The 19142-nt window shown below is 38.4% G+C and overlaps 1 protein-coding gene across 8 annotated transcripts in view; it reads right to left on the bottom strand.

Annotated features, from left to right (window-relative positions):
- Nucleotides 1-19142, bottom strand: part of opa1 (OPA1 mitochondrial dynamin like GTPase) — a 128173-nt gene that overhangs the window by 46016 nt on the left and 63015 nt on the right. For all 8 annotated transcript variants that reach the window (XM_048542006.2, XM_048542005.2, XM_059651099.1 and 5 more), the window contains 6 exons: nucleotides 16483-16547; nucleotides 16327-16403; nucleotides 9124-9289; nucleotides 8227-8379; nucleotides 7253-7361; nucleotides 5688-5767 (listed from right to left, as the gene is read on the bottom strand). In XM_048542006.2, coding sequence (XP_048397963.1) covers nucleotides 5688-5767; nucleotides 7253-7361; nucleotides 8227-8379; nucleotides 9124-9289; nucleotides 16327-16403; nucleotides 16483-16547 — 650 coding nt within the window. The remainder of the gene's footprint in view (nucleotides 1-5687; nucleotides 5768-7252; nucleotides 7362-8226; nucleotides 8380-9123; nucleotides 9290-16326; nucleotides 16404-16482; nucleotides 16548-19142) is intronic.

Genomic DNA, 19142 nt, shown 5'->3' with positions numbered 1-19142 from the left:
TTATTGACCACATGTAACTAAAATCTCTTTATAATAAAACAGTCAGTCAGTCATTGTTTTCTGTAACCTGGGTCTGAAAAACAATTGTGAAATTTTGCATACTTTTAAAAAACTCTTAACTTTTGTGACAACTTCAGGAACAGCAGGGCCTGATTGCATGCTACCCCACTGAGGCATAGCACAAGTATGAGAACAGACCAGCATATTCCTTGAAGTAACTGTGCATCAGCATTGTAACACAATATTACATATTATGTTCCAATCTTTTCATCTTCAGAGAATCAAGTTTCGTTTAACAGCCGCCACAAAAGGTCAGTAACTTGCTGAAAGCCTATGGTACACAATGCTGAAAGTTCTAGAAAAGACAAGAACTATGACTGTTTCTGTTTCCAGTTGGAGAGATTCACTTGATTCTCTGGATTTTTGAGAATGCCAGCAACGAAGCTATCCATTTGGATCAAAATAAGAATGACGCACTCACCCTGTTACCATCCATGAAACACTCGAACTGTGCTTATCCAAAATGGTTGCCAGTATGACACAGACACAGGTCAAGCTGTACATGTGCAAGCCGCAAGCCCTGTGCGCCTCAGATCTCCATGAATTCCCTTCCACCCAATACTGTGTCCCCTCTCTCCTATCACCAACTCCTGCTCCACCACACCATACCCCCATTTAACTTTAACTGATGGATAACCTTCTTTGAGAGAACCAGCTTCCTCCTCGAGACACACTTCAAACAACTTGCCACAAGTGATCAGCAGACATACTCAGCTGCTATCCTCTCCTTTGAGTCAGATTTTTCAGCTAACTAAATGTGTAATGATACTTCTCCCAAACAATTAGAATGCGTGGTTTCAGCTCTCTCTCCATCTTCAAGAACGTGTCATGTTGTGCTGATTTGATTGCCTCCATTTCTTTCTACTTACAGCCTAAAGCTGTCAGTGCATTTGCACAGACTTTCAGACAAAGGCTAATGAACATGCTCTGCAGTGTCAGCAAGCAAAGTCTTCTCAATCAAAGCAAAACAGAGTGCTGCACATCAGTGGAATTCAAAAAATGATGTTTGCTGACACCTGTGAAACATTTGCACTGTCACGTGCAGAATAGTTGTCGGTTTCTCATAGGCCAGGACGTGCACAGGCGGACCCTGGACAGTTGGCATCACCATGCAAGTGTAAGGACATCACTGGAACTATGCATGCACAGAATGGAAGATTCCCTCATTACTTACATTCTTCTCGCTTTCAGGGGCGTTGTTATTTGCACATAATAAACGAACACAACACAAACGATACTCTGTTTGATTGTGGCTAGTTACAAAATACCTCCAGTGAGAAAGAAAGTCAAACGGCTCATGGCAGAAGTAAGGTCATGGGTTTATTGTTGCTTTTACGGTCAAGCCAACGTAAATTTAGGTTCATAAATGTGAAAATGCTTTGAGGTAAAATGCTGTTATTCAAGTACGTAATAACATTTTCACCAAGAGTGGCTTGATAGCACCACCATTCCCTCAGCAGGCTATCAGAGAGTGTGGTAGGAAAAATAAAGTTGGCTTCATCCTCACTAATTCACCAGTCACAGATCCACTCGTCCATATGAAATTTTAAGGCTGTTAGAGTGACCACTTTACAGATCTGGTGAAGATCAAGCTCTGTCTTCATGTGGAGAGTGTTCTTCACAAGCTGTACCATGGGTGATCATCTGCCTCAACCCCTCTGTCCTTGAATAGCTCCAAATTGCTTGGTTCCCTTAAAATCCAAATCAATCTCCACCTTGAACATGCTGAAGCCTTATTCCGAGTGGCCCCTGCATTCTGGATGTATTATGCGCAACAGCCGCCCAGCTTCAACACTGTGAAGTCCCTTAAGAATTGTGTTTCAATAACAGAACCTCTCATCATAGGAATACAAAATGGATCATCTGATAAAGTGATGTCAAAAAATGACTCAGCAGTCTGTAGGAAGTGATAGCACGAAAATTGTAATTACATTTAAAGAAACTAATTAAGAATTAAGCAGATGTTAATGAATTAATCAAAGATTTAATATGGACTGTTCATACACTAATAAGCCAATTAAAGTTCACAATATCTGCTGTGCACGATCAGAGGAAGTGGTGACCAAGGGTTAACAAGCAACAAAAGTTAGCCGTTTGATGTATAAGAATGGAAGAACTTCAGACAACAGCATAAGTGTACCCAGTCAACCAGCACTGCAAAGTGATATCTTGAATCAGATCAACTGAAAACAAAACTGCTTTTCCAATGTATAAATTTCTTTCAGGCTTGTTATGATAAACTGAACAAATTCTGTACAATTTGCGTCAACAGATTTGTACATTGATGGGTCTTGTCACCACTTCGGGCTAGTAAAACTTTAGATTCCTTCTCTCAAAGTCAAGGTCAATCTATAACCGTAATCATTCTAGGTCTTTCAACTAAAATTAAAGTGAACTTCAAAATCTTATTTGGGATCCTGTGATTATATGCAGAAAAATATCTAATTCATTGCATAATATTTTGCAATCATTAACTTAACTCATTTTGACACTTGGATAATGCATATGTGCTCAAAACAGTTAAAGAAATGAATGCATTCTCAAGCTACCAAAACGGTGTCATTCTTCAGATGGGGTGATCAAAGCTGGACAGTGCAATAATTTGCTTTGCGCTCTATTTTCTTAATCAGGAAATTCAGGGCCTATCCAAAACCAAATAATTTGACTCAAAATCTGCAGGTATTGTATTACAAGTCACTCAGTTTAATTCACTCTTTTGCTCTCTCTTCAAATCGATACCGACATTTGCCTGGCAGAAATGGAAAATTGCCTGATCAACAAAAAGCAGAACAAGTCAGAGGAACTGCCAGAGGGAGTGGTAGATGCAGGTACAGTTACAAAAAAAGTGAACAGGTACATAAATAGGAAGGGCTCAGAGGGATATGGGCCAAATGCAAGCAAGTGGGGCTAGTTTGGTTTGGGAAATCTGGTTCAGCATGGATGAGTTGGACTGAAGGGTCTGTTTCCATGCCATATGGCTATGACTCTAAGTCTAAGCTGGTCAAATAAGACATGAACTACAGGGAGGACAATACGGTGTTTGTTGTCATTTTCAGTGCCAAGTGGTTCATCAAGTTACATTCCTTTCTTTAGGCTTCGTAGCAGTTTGATGCAATTGGGTGGCATGGTAGGCCACTTCAAAGATGGTTAAAAGTTGAGTAGATTCCTGTAGGTCCAGAGTTACACGTAGATCAGACCAAGTAAGGATGGCAGATTTCCTTCTCTCAAGGACATGAGTGACATATCAGTGGTATGCCAACCTTGGTTAATGCTGATCCCAAATTTCTTTTAACAACTTTTAATTATCATTGGGCAACTTTACAAATAACTTTTTTTTGTCTGTCTTTATCCCAGCTTTCTGTCCTTTTTTCTCTTGCTTTCTGGACATGGTTCACATTGAATTAAATATCCTAATCTTGAATGTTTGGTTTAGGCCTCTCACTTGCATCACTATCAGTGAACCCCCACTGTGAATATCCTGTTGATTACCATGAACCAGAAAAAAAAATCAGTCACACAAGTATTGCAGCTACAACAGCAGGTCAGAAACCAAGAGTCTCACAGTGAGCAATTTACCTTCTGACCATCGGAAGTCTGTACACAGTCTACAAGGTGCAAGCCAGGAATGTGATGGAATACCCCCCACTTGCCTGGATAAGCGCAACTCCAACAATGCACAAGCAGCTTAACAACACTGAAGACAAAGCAGCCTTCCTGGTTTTGGATGTAGTGCCATTCACTTCTTCCCACCTCACTAAAAATTCACTAAGGCTCCTGCACCTTCCAAATCCATCACCACCACTATCTAGGACAGGGTCAGCCAATACATGGGAACACCTCCATCATACGGAAGCTCTCCACCAAGTCAGTCATCATGCTCAATTGGAACTATACCACTATCAGTTCAGTGTCACTGGGTTAAAATGCTGGAAACTCCCTCCCCCATGGCACTGTACGCATACACACTCCAAACGGACCCTCGCAGTTCAAGAAGGCAGGTCACTGTCATCTTCTTGAGGGTGATGGACATAATGGCACAGCCAGTGATGCCCACATTTTGTGAATTAATTTAGAAATAGATTCGGTATGCCTTAGGAAGGTTTCTTTATTCTGCTGACCTGCACTTTTTAAATGTAGTTCTGGTTGTTCCTTAATGGTCCAGCAGATGGCATTAGTTGCATGCTCATGACATGCATGCTTTGACACCATTTTTCCTTAATCTCCCATCGTTATTTCTGGAACTCTTTCTGCAGAACATGGGAGCTTATTCTTTCCCAAGTAATTTGTTCTCTTTTTCCTTGCTATTTCTGCCTTGAGTCACCAACATTTCCCCCGCCTTTCTACATACCCCCAATGCATCCAAATAAAATTCGACCAAATAGTGAAGCAAACCAAGTACTACAGCCACATTGTCTTTCTCAGTACCTGCCTACGGAATGGGATCATCCCCAGTGGGCACCAATTGACACCTATCCCCATCCCACTTACCTTCCCCAGCCTCACCCCAACTTTCTCTATATATTTCAGAACTCCCTTCCCCCTCCCTCATTTGCGAGGAAGGGTCCCGACGTGAAAGGTCAACTTTCCTGCTCCTCTGATGTTGCCTGGCCTGCTGTACTCTTCCAGCTCCATTCTGTGTTGTCACAAAATTCTGCTTTGGCACCGATGTGGCAACTCTCAGAAATTACTGCCTCAAACTTTCATTACCGCTATACTTCAGTGTTTTTCCCAAATTTTGGGTAACTGTAATTTTTTTATAACAACTCTCAACCAAGTTACTACTTTGAGAACAAACTTGGCTATCTTCAGCAGACCCAACCTTTCCTATCTATTCTTAGATTGTTCATTCCAAAAATGCTTTCACCCTCATCTGCAATACAGCATCATCTGTAATTCCACAAGGCCAGTGAACACAAGCTTCTCAAAGCAGCTTACATAAATCCTCCAAGGATGTTTCTTTTGGCTTTTAACACATCAAGGAACATTCACATTCAGTGGGATTGGCACAAGAAGTTTGCTCCTGTTCTGCTACTATAATCCTCAAAAAATTTAACCAAAGCTTTAAAACAGATAAAAATATTAATTTCTGGTCAACAATATAGAAACTTGAACAGCAAATTAATACATTAATAACAAGTGAATTTAGAGCAAATTGCCTGCAATTTCTCCATGCACAGCAGGAGTGCAGTTTCATGCAACCCAAGTATATACATGAACTGATATGTAACAGGCACATACCAATTACAATCAAAATGCCACTCAACCTTGTGCTGCCTTTTTGTGCACATTAAGTCAAGAACTGTTAGAACAACGTTTTTGAACAAAATACCCAAATAAGAAAACGTCATCTATAAATTTCACCTTTCTCTATTCCAAAAAATATATTGAGCAGAGAATCAATCTATTGAATGATTGCTGGGGCTTAAGCAAAAGAAAAAGCACACATTCTCATCTTTAAGCTCAGTGCCTTGTACCAAACACGTAATTCATTTTCAAATGTGGAAATACAGGGACAAGGCAATTACCCATCCCCATTTTCTGCTCTGTTCGGTCTTATAGAAATAGTCTCAACCTTTGGGAGAATGGAGAATTAGCTAAGCTAGATATATTAAATGCACTTATCTCACCTGTTCCTGAGATTGTGATTTCCAGTAGAGCCACCTTTCTTGCCAATTTGGTCCCACCATATCATGAATTATAGACTCAGCTATTAAGATAAGTGAGGAATACATGATTAGAATGATATCCCTCACGTTAGCTATTCTCATTGCATTTAGATACTCCCTTGCGCATGATCTAAAATATGGCATTTTAGATGATAATAAAACGTAGACAGCCATTTTCATCTGTGCTTTCTTAAGTCTGAGCTGCACGAGCAGAAAATGTAAACCCAAATTTGACTTCCTTTCTTTTCAAGAAAACTTTTAATTCACTGACATTTATCCTTTCTTTTCCACTTCTCAAGACTAGATCTCTCACAACCACTTCACCAGATTGATGTTCTTGTGGTTTCATTGATCAATTTTCTTCAATTTACAGCTTTACAATTGCTGTAACATTGATAGCTTGATGGTTTTAGAAGGCATATCAACAAAGACTAAGTTGTGTAGTCAGTTTTGCATTGGTCTTTTTTTGACAAAGAATGAAGGCAATCGTGTTTTTTATTTGCTGCTTTGATGCTATTCTAAGCTCATATGAAAATCAGGAAGTCAGGCTTGTCGAAGGAAGAAATCATTCACATTCTTTCAACAGAAGAGCAAGATTTGGAGCAAGGAAAGGCTGTAATGAAGTAATGATCGTCAATGAAAGATTTAAATCAACTTTTTGAATAGTTTTAAATATGCAGAGTAGAATTAAGGAGCAAATGAGCATAAAGTAAGGAACTTTCCTGAAATAGAGATGGAAATGGAAAGGAACAGATTACAATATACTGAGTATTATGAGAGAAAACCATGATAAAGGTCAACATGTCAATAAAATGGATTCAGATCTGAGCAAAAGCATAAAACACTGAAATCAAAACTGCAAAGTCAGAAGCATTATGGAACATACCATATTGTTACTCTCAGCTTATGGAAAGGACTGGGAGCTTATTATTGTTGATTCATAAAATTTTCCAGAAGAAATAAGAGCAAATAGTGTGCATTCGTGTTTTTTTTTAAACTGGGCACGGGCAGGGGCAGGGGCTGGGGGGGGCGGGGGGGGGGGGGTGGTGGTTGCGGCGGCGGAGAGGGAAGAACAGTATTGGTAAAACATTTTGTTCCAACACCACAAGCAAGGATATGGCTGGGATATTGTATTAACACAGAATCCTTTTAGGTGGAAGAGTCAAGAAATAGGATGTAGACGATCTCCAGGCAGAAGCCAGACATCAGACCCAAATAAAGTTGTTTAACATTTTAAAATCCTTTGCTTTTGCACACAACCAACAGTAAATCAGAAGGCCTATTTGTTTGCAAAAAATAAGTTAAATTGGAGAAATGGAGAGTCAGAAATGCCACCTAATGTACTTTCTGACATTTGTACTCATATAGGATCAGACAGCAAAGCAATGTGTTGATTATGCCGTCATCTAAAGTGCATCAAAAAATTGAGATGTTCATGTTAACCGTGAAAAAGTACAACCTACTTTAAGACAATGAAATAATTACTAGCTTAGAAATTGAAATCACATGAAATTTTAGAAACATACTGTCTCGAAGACGGGCTTGTAATGTTTCTTCCAGGAAATGAATTGCTGCATCCCATTGCTGTTTGTCAGATATAGAACGATCTTCTAAAGCATTGTGCTGGATGACTCGCTACAAAAACACCAAGATAATAATTAAGTAAGGGGCAAGGAATCAAAAGCCAATCAAATCTGATATATTTTCAGTAAGTTTATACTTTCAAGATTCTGGGGGATACCAATTTATGAATGTCCAACTTACAAATGCTTGTACTCGTGAACATGATTCCATTCAGGGGTGCAATTTGAAAGATTCAGTATATGAACATCTCCCGTACTTACAAACATCTATTTGATATTGCCTTAAATACTGGTCTAACTTGCACACAAACTGACTTAGACTTCCCAACTCAATATCCTCCTTCTCCACAGACTGACTAGGAAAATGTTTTCTTAACTGACTCCCAAGTTATAGTAATTTCTAGCAGCTCAACTAAGTGTCAAGAAAACTCACCAATGTGGACCATCTTACTTAAATGCAAGTTAAATTTGTATTTGCCAGTGCAACTTTCCTACTCAAGACACGGATCGACCAAGTAGGGTCTTGTCCTCAATTCAAAATACAATTAGGCATAATTACATCCTGAATGACTGCAAATATTTAATGCAATTATGTGGCACATTTAATATTGATATTAAAAATGCGTTCAAGCCTCAATGCAAAATGTATTCATGTAAAACAAGACAAATTTGTAAATGTTAAAACAGCAGGTTCTAAAATAGTTGTCTCTTATTTTGCATTTTTAGGTTTATATCACTAAGAATATAATTGAAATATTTTCACATAATCATGGATTACATGCTAAAAATTAAGACACAAGCAAACTGCTTAATTAAACTATAGATAATACAAGACTAAGAAATTCCTTAACTACACCAATTTAATTGAGATCTTTTTGAAGTCACAATAATTACTACAAAATCAGGTGTTGCTGTACCAGACTGTCTTCAGCCTGCTCATTCCATTTGTGACGTTTTATACTTTCATCTTTAACAGCTTGTTTTAGTTTGTCAAAGATATCATCATGGTCCTTCCCCTTGCGTTCTGACATAAAACGAGCAAACTCATCCTCCAATGTTTCCCAAGCAACCTGCAAACAAGAATGCATTAGTACAAGTAAATTTATTGAAACTAAAATCTCAGCAAAATCAATGATCATATCAAACTTAATTTAGTCATTAACTGTACATAATACATTAGATATTAGACCCCCTTGTAAAATGTTAAATAAAATGCTCAAAATGAGAAATGTGTGGTAAATACAGAGATATGTTAAAACTGCAATTAATAAACTAAATACAAAATAGTCTCAATTTTGTAAATTTTATCAAGTTTAATTAGTAACTTAATTTCCAATTTTCATGACCTTCCTTTAGGCTGGGAGTATACAAAATGGACAGATTCAAAGAAAAGCTGGAAATACCGTCAAGGATGTCAACAGGTATGAAATTATACCCCTGTTTGATTTAATGTTACCAGGATTAGCAGGGAAAGTAATAAAGATGAAAAGTACAGAAACAGACCTTTCTAAAAAAAGACAGACAGAAAACAAAAATAAGTCGACAGAAACGAGGATTACACAAGTCAAAGTAATTGACTTTACATTGCACATATTGATATGTTTGATTGTGGTAATAAAAATGCTTTGTAGATGAAATATTCTTATTCAGACATGAATTGTGCAAAAGGATAAATTATTTCCAGAAGTATTTCATTCAGCTCTCAAGGTATATTATTTGTTGTCATGTTTCAGTTTCACCAAAGCAACCAATGTCAACTTAATAGATAGGAAAGTGCAATAAGACCGACCGCAAACTTTCCAACTGATTCGAACCTCTACTGCTTTGTGAGGCAGTTGTTTGTCAGTCCATTGTTTGAGTTTGATGTCTACTGTAGTATTGAATGTGCCTGAATTCTCTGATTGAGCAGCAGGAAGGTAAATGTTCTCTAGCACATGTGTAGAGACTCGTTCCCATAGTTTCCGTTGTAGAATCTCTTCCCTAAAAAGCAAATTAAAACATAATTTTACAACACAGCAGATTAAAGCTAAAATATCGGCCGATCTATAGCATATGTGTACTATGAATCTATTGAAAACCTTGCATTCCCTGCACACAAACCTTGCTTTATGTTGTCACAATATTTGGTCACACTTTTACTAATACACGCAATTTTATACGTCAAAATTTCTTATTCAATTTTACTACATCAGCTGTCAAAATACTTGTAGGCATTGACTCTCGGTAGGCAAACTCCATAATCTCAGCAGATCACAGGGCTGTTCTCTCAGAGAGACAGAAAGAGATAACTAGCAGTGAGTTTAACCTGAGGGTCACCATGCCTCAGGCAAGGGGACAGGGTTGAGAAGGCAGCACCTTCGTGGTAAACACAGCTGGTGTGGAAACTGAACCCACGTTATTCATGTCACTCTTCGTCCTAAACCAGCTACCCAGCCAATCAATTCCCTTCAAGTGTCGATACAGCTGCCCTGTGAAGCAAATTAGTGAAAGCTTTCTTCTCAATCTATCACTAGGTGGAATTAAAAAAAAATCACCTAGCAATGAGCAAGATCAGGGGAAACTTACAGTTCATTCACAAATTACGTACAAGAACAAAGTGAAAAATGTACCCATGTTTCAAAACGAAGTCAAAAAAATTAAGAAATTGAACTTCTTCTAACAGACGATTAGTTCCTTATTTTACCTCCGGAATGTCTTAAAGCAGATTGCTCAACTAAATTGTACATAAGCACTGTTTAAGATTATCTCCATTCTCAAAACCACCATAAACAAATTTTGAATCAGTACAGAAAACAGATGCATCCACAAAAGCATCAACCATGAAGTTGGTGCCCCAACAAAATTAGCAGGACATTTTAAGTAACTGCAATATGAGCATAATTATGTGGAAAGAACAGTACATGGAATCCTCCTAAGATGATCCAAATCCAGGAACTCAATTTTTTCTCTATTATAGGAGATGCCTCATATAATATTTGCACAAGCCAACCAAAAATACTGATTATATTGCAGATGTTAACACTTGGAAAAAGATAAAAGGAAATTAACCATGATTCTTGTACATAATCATAGCAACACTATGCCACTTCTTTGTTTAATTTCATGATGTGTGGTTAATGTAAACACATAACAAACACACCAAGTGGAACCCTTTTTTAAAAACTTTACAAGTGCTGCATATTTTAAATCAATGCATCCAGTTACAATGTGTTCACATTTTTGATGTCAGGTTCTTCCACCAATGCCATCATACTAAACTGCCTCTTTGAATCATTAGATTGTAATCCATCAATTATTTATCAGTCTAACATTTCCCAAAAAACTGGTTATGCGTCAATAAAATTATTACAAAGATAGTTACCAACTTTAGTTAACTTTTAACTCTTGGTTCAAGGCATTACAGAAAGGAAAGATTTCGGAACAAAACACAGCTGTCTGACAGGACCAATAAGCTAATCCTCAACGCCCTTCTCCTCAGCACAATGCTGTACGGCAGCAAAACCTGGTTAACTTCGACCTCCAAAATAACAAAGGTTCAATAATTTCCATCTCCAGTGCCTTTTACAAAGTATCTTTGGCATCAGGTGGAAAGACAAAATCATCAATAAAGCAGTCCTTTCTAAGGTAAAGATGCTAAGCACACTAGCATTAATCAAATAAAAGGTGGTGTCACTGACTTCTACACTTGCACAGAAAGTACAGTAGCTGCATCACCAAGATGTTGTACAGGCAGGTAGGCCTTACCAGGAGACATGCAGTGCACCTATTGCTCCCATTCAAAGATGCTGTCAATATCAATCATGAAAAGTGGGGAAACTCTTGTTAATGCTCAATGAAAATAGCAACAGCAGCTATGAATGGGTGTTTGCCACCACCACGACATTTTGTTTCAAAGGCTTCGAAACTGACTGCAAACAAGATATCAGTAGCATCAAAGAACAGCTTCATGTGCGATAGACTTCGCTTTTCCAAAGTCACCTTGCTCAGCTGTCAAAAGGGCAGTAGATAATCTCATCTGACCTCACCAAAGTACTACGGCAGCATTCTATCATCTTCCAATGATGGAAGGATGTCAACCATTAAGCAGAACAGCAGGTAAAACTGGGTTCATTGCCACATTTTATCTGGACAAGAAATGATTATTTGAACATCTGCTGAACAAAATATAGCATTTTTCAATTTAAGATGATTAATTTGGAGAATCATTTATTCATATAAAAAAGATTATAATATGGTAATGTTTCATGTTAAAATATCTTTACAATTTATTTTCTCGTATTTCCTTTGACCACAGTACACAATCACCATCAGCTGTTTCTACATGCATCTGAACTAGTTACAAATGCTAAAAGCTAATGCTTGCCACTGACAGGCCCAATATTGATTTTTTTTTAATAATTTAAGTCCCATGGGTAAAACACCAGTGCATTCGATTCATACCAACACGAACACTCGCCAGTTAGTGAACATACTAACAAGATAGCAAACACAATAACAAGCATTGTATAATTCATCATCAAATTGATTCAGCAACACTGATCAATTTCCTTCTCATTCTTTGAAAGTTATTAATTTATCACAGATTCCCAAAGCAACCAAGTACTTTCTTAAGGGACAGATTTAAATCCTTTGCAAGCTACCCAAAATATTTCACTCCATACAATTAATCAATATGACCATTAAGAATTAAGCTAGTATTTAACCCTTCAACTCAATGTTAGAGACTAGATTTACAGAACTAAAGATGAACTACTTTGCAGTAGTTTTTGGAGAAGCTGCAAACTGGTTCTAATAAAGAAAGATATGTTGGATTACATAACCTTTCAAAATTTCAAAAGGCAATACAGAAAGGAAAGATTTCAGAAGAAACACTAAAATGGGGTAATCTTTCATTAAACAAGAGAACCAGTTTGCTCATATCGAGTTATGCCTTCTGATGCAATCTTCTGGTACTTAATAGTACAAATAATGAAAAAAGAAATTTTTCCACAGTCTACCTAGAATGGTTTAAATTAAAATGCTTGCTCATATTGAAGTACAATCACATCTAAACACAACTCTTAATTCAAAGTTGCTTAAAACAAAATAATTTACATTTTAAGCGGTAAATTCTCAAGTCACTGCATTCTTTATTCTGCTTAACTGAAATTATTGGACAATTCATTTAAGTACAAAAAATATTACATTTCAGAAACAAACTGCAATGATATGCTAGACAATAAAATGTGAGGCTGGATGAACACAGCAGCAGGCCCAGCAGCATCTCAGGAGCACAAAAGCTGATGTTTCGGGCCTGGACCCTTCGTCAGAGAGGGGGATGGGGTGAGGGTTCTGGAATAAATAGGGAGAGAGGGGGAGGCGGACCGAAGATGGAGAGAAAAGAAGATAGGTGGAGAGGAGAGTATAGGTGGGGAGGTAGGGAGGGGATAGGTCAGTCCAGGGAAGACGGACAGGTCAAGGAGGTGGGATGAGGTTAGTGGGTAGGAGATGGAGGTGCGGCTTGGGGTGGGAGGAAGGGATGGGTGAGAGGAAGAACAGGTTAGGGAGGCAGAGACAGGTTGGACTGGTTTTGGGATGCAGTGGGTGGAGGGGAAGAGCTGGGCTGGTTGTGTGGTGCAGTGGGGGGAGGGGACGAACTGGGCTGGTTTTGGGATGCGGTGGGGGAAGGGGAGATTTTGAAGCTGGTGAAGTCCACATTGATACCATTGGGCTGCAGGGTTCCCAAGCGGAATATGAGTTGCTGTTCCTGCAACCTCCGGGTGGCATCATTGTGGCACTGCAGGAGGCCCATGATGGACATGTCATCTAAAGAATGGGAGGGGGAGTGGAAATGGTTCGCGACTGGGAGGTGCAGTTGTTTATTGCGAACCGAGCTGAGGTGTTCTGCAAAGCGGTCCCCAAGCCTCCGCTTGGTTTCCCCAATGTAGAGGAAGCCACACCGGGTACAGTGGATGCAGTATGTGCTACTTTTTTCAAGAAGTCAAACATCCTCTACCAATTCACTTGCTGATTATATGACTAACTTTAGTTAGGAAATAAAACATTCGCCTCAAGATTCATAGACCATAAGACTCAGAAGCAGAAATAGTGTACACAGTTCATTGAGTCTGCTCTGCAATTCCAAGAGATCATGATAAATCTGATAATTCTGAATTCCACTTTCCAGTCTTAACTTCATAACCCTTGATTCCCTTACTATTTTAATAATATGTCTATTTCAGCATTGAATACACTTGACCTTGCCTCTGCAGCTACCTCTAGTGAATAAATTCCTCAAACTGACAACCCTCAGAGAAAAAATTTCTCATCACTGTTCCAAATGGTAAACCCCTACTCTGAGATTATGCCTTCTGATCCTAGAGTCTCTCACAATGGGAAATAACTTATTCTCATCTACCCAGTCAAGCCCCAGAAAGAATTTCTATATGTTTCAATAAGGTTTCCACACATTATCCTAAACTCCAATGGGAACCAGCCCAATGTACTTAACTTCTACTTGCAAGAAAATGCCCCCAAACCCAAAATCTGCAATGTGAACCTTTAGTGGATTGCCTCCAATGCCATCACGTCTTTCCTTAGATAATGAAACCAAAATGTTTCATAGTATTCTGGATGTGGTCTGAGTCATACCATGTAATAGTTTTAGCAAGAGTTCCCTGTTTTCACAATGACCCTCCGAACAGTATCACACTCAGACCCACACCCCACCCTACTCCTGTAGCTCACCTAGCCGGCACATCCCTGGAAACTATAGGCAATTTAGCAAGGCTAAGCTGATCTGCATATCTTCAGACTGTGGGAAGAAACACAGCACCCAGAGGAAATCCACACAGACACAGGGAGAATGTGCAAACACCACACAGTTACTGAGGGTGGAACTGAACTTGGGTCCCTGACACTGAGGGACAGCTGTGCTAACCACTGAACCACCCTGTCACTCCATTGCTGTGCTTTCTGTAGTCTCTCTCATTTAAGTGGATCAGTAAAATGCTTCAAATCCAATAAATACCAAAAATTTAATGCCTCTTCAAATGGACTTCAATTAATGCACCAACAAAATTCTGGAGTAATCAGTTAGACACACTTAGATTAGAAACACCACACCTGCACTGAGCTAATCTAAGTTGACACAGCTGCACCACAGTCAAGAAATTGGTTCACCAGAAATACTGATTTTCTAATTAATGTTAAATCTCCCAATGAGATGGATATCTAGATATAACTACATTACTTAAAGAACAAGGAGTTCTTCAAGATACTAGCCACAATTCTTCCCACAGACAATAAATCAAGTGAATTAGCTGACCACTGGCACAAGAAAGGGATGTTAGAAGTCATCAGTGTATGACGTACTTTGAGACATTGTATTTGAAAACAAACATGATAAAGTACAACATGAATACAGGCATTGTAATTTAACTTTGTAGGGTTATGGGGAGAAGGAAAGATTGAATACAGCACCTTCCATAAAAGAAGGCAAAACAACAGGTCAAGCAAATTATTCTTTAACAACATTTCGGACAACGTTTTTGTCAGTATATGAAAATTAAGCTAGTTAAGAACGTGAAGGATAAAGTGTGTTATGGTTTATCATAGATGTGCTACCAGCTGAACCATGTAAAGTATAAAAAAGCTGTTTAAGTCCAAAGAAGGTCCAAAGATGATGATGAATGGAAATATTATATGTTTGCACCAATGGTGATCCTCAAAAAGTTAAGCTTAACACACGTTGAAGTTTGTGGGGAATATTTCCCTCTGCTTGCAAGGTGCAGTTTTTAAGGTACAGAAGAATACAACCAATTACAAGATGAAAAAAGGAAAACAATTTCAGTCTCGTGTTCCTCTCCCCAAATTTTGTAAGTTATGAAAGGATATTAAGCCTAATTTGCTTGCAAAAGTTTGGTTCACATATATAATTCCATAACTGATTGTGAGACAGCATCTGAATACACCATAGCAAGTTTGGCTATTTCTTCCGAAAGTAAAAGTTTTCAGAAGGCAATTTCTCTGCTGGCCTTTGTCACACTGATAACGGAGAAATGTTTCTAGATTTTTATGTATTCGAAGGGGTTCTAGAAAAGCTCTGGTGCAGAAGAAGCAGTAAAACACAGAATATGCATGCTTTGCAAGCCGAAGAGTTGGCAGGGAATCCTTCCGAGGAGTCGTAATTTGCCAGAGTCAGAACTTGCAGCACATAGTCAGGAGAAATTGTCACATCAGAATGGAGATGGCTAGTCTGAATGACCTACGTTCTGTAGTCCCAGCAGTGGCAGGGCAGCAACAGCAGGAACTGGGACAGCAAACAGCCTTCAGATTTAATTCCTGGGGTTCAGGAGCAGGAGAATACAGTGGGTCGCACAGTCAGAAGAGGAGGCTAGGGCTGAGGGTCATGGCAAGACAGATCAGAGGTCTTGATGGAATGGGCGTGGTTTCTGGGAGTAGACCGTGGAAGGTTGAGCACCTCATGTGCCAAGGGAACTTGAGGGAGAAATCCTCACCCCGTACACATTAATCCCATCCTGAGGTGAGTGATCTACCAGGATTCCCTGGGCCTCTGAATACCTCCTACCAGCCTCTGATCTGAGACCAGGGATTGAGACCCTAAATGTGGCTGCTAATTGGTGGTATGCCTGAACTGTAGATAGGTGGGAGGCAGGCAGCTGGAAGGCCACCCAGGAAATTTTGCCCAAATCAGAATTGGATTCTTGAATATATATGAACAGTGTTGAGACTTCCAACCCAGGACCATGATAGACCTTATTTCTAACAGTTTAATTTTAAAATGTTTCTGTACTCTCTCTTGTAACATTAAAGGATTGGCTTCTTGGAGAGTGAAGTTTTGTTGCTGGCTTTACTACAACCCATAGCAATGCAGTCAGCAAGATATCTTTACTGAGCATTACTTTACACAGGTAACAATCTGATACTGACAGTTGTAATGTAAAATTATTTATCTTTACTTTAATTATCAACATTCCAGTTGAATTGCATTTCCTTAAAAAGCAAAATAGCATTACCAGTGTTTGGGAGTAACCTGACTTAAGCTGATCACTTCGTCCAGAATTTCATTCTTCGCTTTTTCGTACAGTTCATTCTAAGATTAAAAAAAATCAAGTTAGAAATAATAGTGAAATCACAAATACCCACTGTGATTCACTGAGAATTAAAATTACCCTGTCTAGTTCCCTCAGCTGAGGATAGTTGTTCTTCCATTCGGTTTCAAGGTTGAATCGAGTAGCTAAAAAAAGAAAAATAAAAGAAATTAATTGCAATGCATATTCAAACCCTAAGTTATATGCAATGAAATTATCTGAACAGTGAAGTACACCTGTGTAGTCAGTCTAACACTATTACTTTAATATACATCTTAATTAGTAGGACCCAAAAATTGATAATCGAGAGAAAGAAGGTTGCGTCCCCTAGTGGCACTTGCCATGCTAAATCTAAAATGGTCACTGGTCTTCTGTATCCTCACTTTGGCTGAATGCTTATTATACTGGAAATGTTCCAAAATGACAAGAGTGTCAAAACAATTATCTGCAATATTCTACGTATTTGAACTTTTATCTGATAGCTCTCTAAAATCTGGTGACTACAATCATTTATTGTGATCCAAAAAGTCAATAATTCATGGAAGGCTGCATTCTTACTTTAACATGCTATTTTTGCGCTTTCTCCCGAGATGTTCATAATTGTCACTGCTGTGATACTATTCCAAAAATAAACATTGCACAAATAGCTCTTCAAAAAATAAAACAAGAGTCCAATAGTTGCAATTCTGTAACAGTCCTCTCAAGAGCACAGTATAAACATTCTCAACAAAAGATTATCAACTCTGAATTTCTTTTCAGCAAACTAAAAGATCAATCTGGATTGTTACAAATAGTGGGTCATTATAAATATTTCAGTTGAGCTCAGTTGGCAGCATTCTTAGCTTCTGAGTCAGAGTTAAATACGTGAATTCAGTCCAAGACTTAAGCAGATAGCTACGTTGTCACACCAGGACAGGACAGAAAGTGAATTGCAAAGGCTAAAGGTACAGTAAAACCAATGGTGAACAACAGAAGATTCAATAACGCACTTAAAGAACAGTAGGCCTTCCTCTTGCCTCAACCAATATAACTCCAATCAACATGGTGAAAAACAGATGAATTCGGGATTCACATCTGATCGCTGGTGAAATCTTGCTGTGTAGTGAGAGGGGATTACAGTTAGCCACAATAATTTCTTTACTTCAAAGTCCTTCACGATCCACAAAGCATGTATGACACATGGCATGAATTACTATATTATTTTGTATAAAAGTCACATAAAACATTTTGTTGCCAAGTAGAGCTGCCCCTCAGAAAGCCTATGATATTTAATTACTCTTAAATCATAGCTCATTGCAGTGACTTGATACTGACAAATTCTATTATAGAAGAACACACTGCAAAACAACCATTAACTTATCACAAAAATACTGACCACTAAAAAGCAAGTCCACCTGGGATCTGTCACATCAAAAGTTATTGAATTTGCAGGAGGTTTCATTTCTCATTGTGCACAAGGTGCTTAACTTCTGCTGAACTTATATATCCTATTGAATTCTGACCAAGGCTTGATTGTGAGACAAAACTCCAAGTACAGAAATGATCAGCAAACAGATGTATCCCAAAGGTAAAAGATAAAGCCCTCTTTCTGACACGTTTCATTGCTTTACATTACTCAGGGCTGATTGTGCAGTATCATATAATATGATACCAAATTTCTTTGGCCTAACTTCACTTTCTGGCATATCATGAAATTCCTTGGTGCCAACTTCAAGTCATTTTATCCACAAAGCACTGGTATTCTTTAGACTTTAAGCAGCTAAGATGAATGACACATTACAACTGGCCAAAACTGCAGACTTAGTCACCATATCTTTCAATCATCACCTTAAATAATGTACTCAAAAATTTATATCATTTTACACATCCTTATCATATTCTTGAAATCTATTAGGACAGATGTTGGGAAAGATGTTCCAAAGAGTATCTATCTCATACAGATTGCCTCTCCAGCCTTCCTTTTTTACCTAGGGAGCCCTACATTTCTAACAGGAGATTCCACTCAGGTCTCCCTCCAACTTGCAGACGTACTTCTGTGCAGTTTTCTCATAACACAGAACTGTCAGAGGAAGGTAATTCACACTCTGTTTTCACAGAAGCCAAATGGCATATTCTGAAATTTAAAGGTCTTCACAGCCACTTTGTCAAACGGTAAACGCATAAGGCAAGTGTAATAATAGGGTGCCAGTTAAGAAAGGGAGAATAGGATGCCAAGTGAAAAGGGTAGGGCGTAGCATATATGCATGCATTCTGTTTTGGCTTTTCTCAGCACACAGAAGAACAGGAAATCATTTTTGGATATCAAACCATCGGCAACAATTTAGGGAATTATTTTATTCACAGTATTAAATAAAAATGCTTCAGCTATTTTCTTGTCATTATGATAATAACAGGGCCCTGACAAATCAATTCCCTATTGCAACCTTTTGTTGTGCATTCAATATATTTCAGAGTTTCTCATAAATCTCCAAGCTTGGATACAATTAAACCAACCCCATCCCCCGCAAGGTGGTTATGTACATTATAAAACAGTAGAGGTTTACATTGGAGCTTGTAAATGTGGTCATAGCTACACCAAGATACATGACATCGCAGAATGACCAACAGCTTCTTTCAACTCAGTAATGTGTTGTGTTACTGGAAGAGTATAGCTGAATGCATTCTTGCCTCTTTAGTTTATTTCCACATAGAAAAATAAATCTGTGATCAACTTTGGTGGCTCAACTAATCCAGCCCATAAA

This window comes from Stegostoma tigrinum, chromosome 14 (genome assembly GCF_030684315.1).
Source record: "Stegostoma tigrinum isolate sSteTig4 chromosome 14, sSteTig4.hap1, whole genome shotgun sequence".
NCBI lineage: Eukaryota > Metazoa > Chordata > Chondrichthyes > Orectolobiformes > Stegostomatidae > Stegostoma > Stegostoma tigrinum.
Note: the sequence above shows the minus strand (reverse complement) of the source record. Positions and strands in the feature narration are given on the sequence as shown.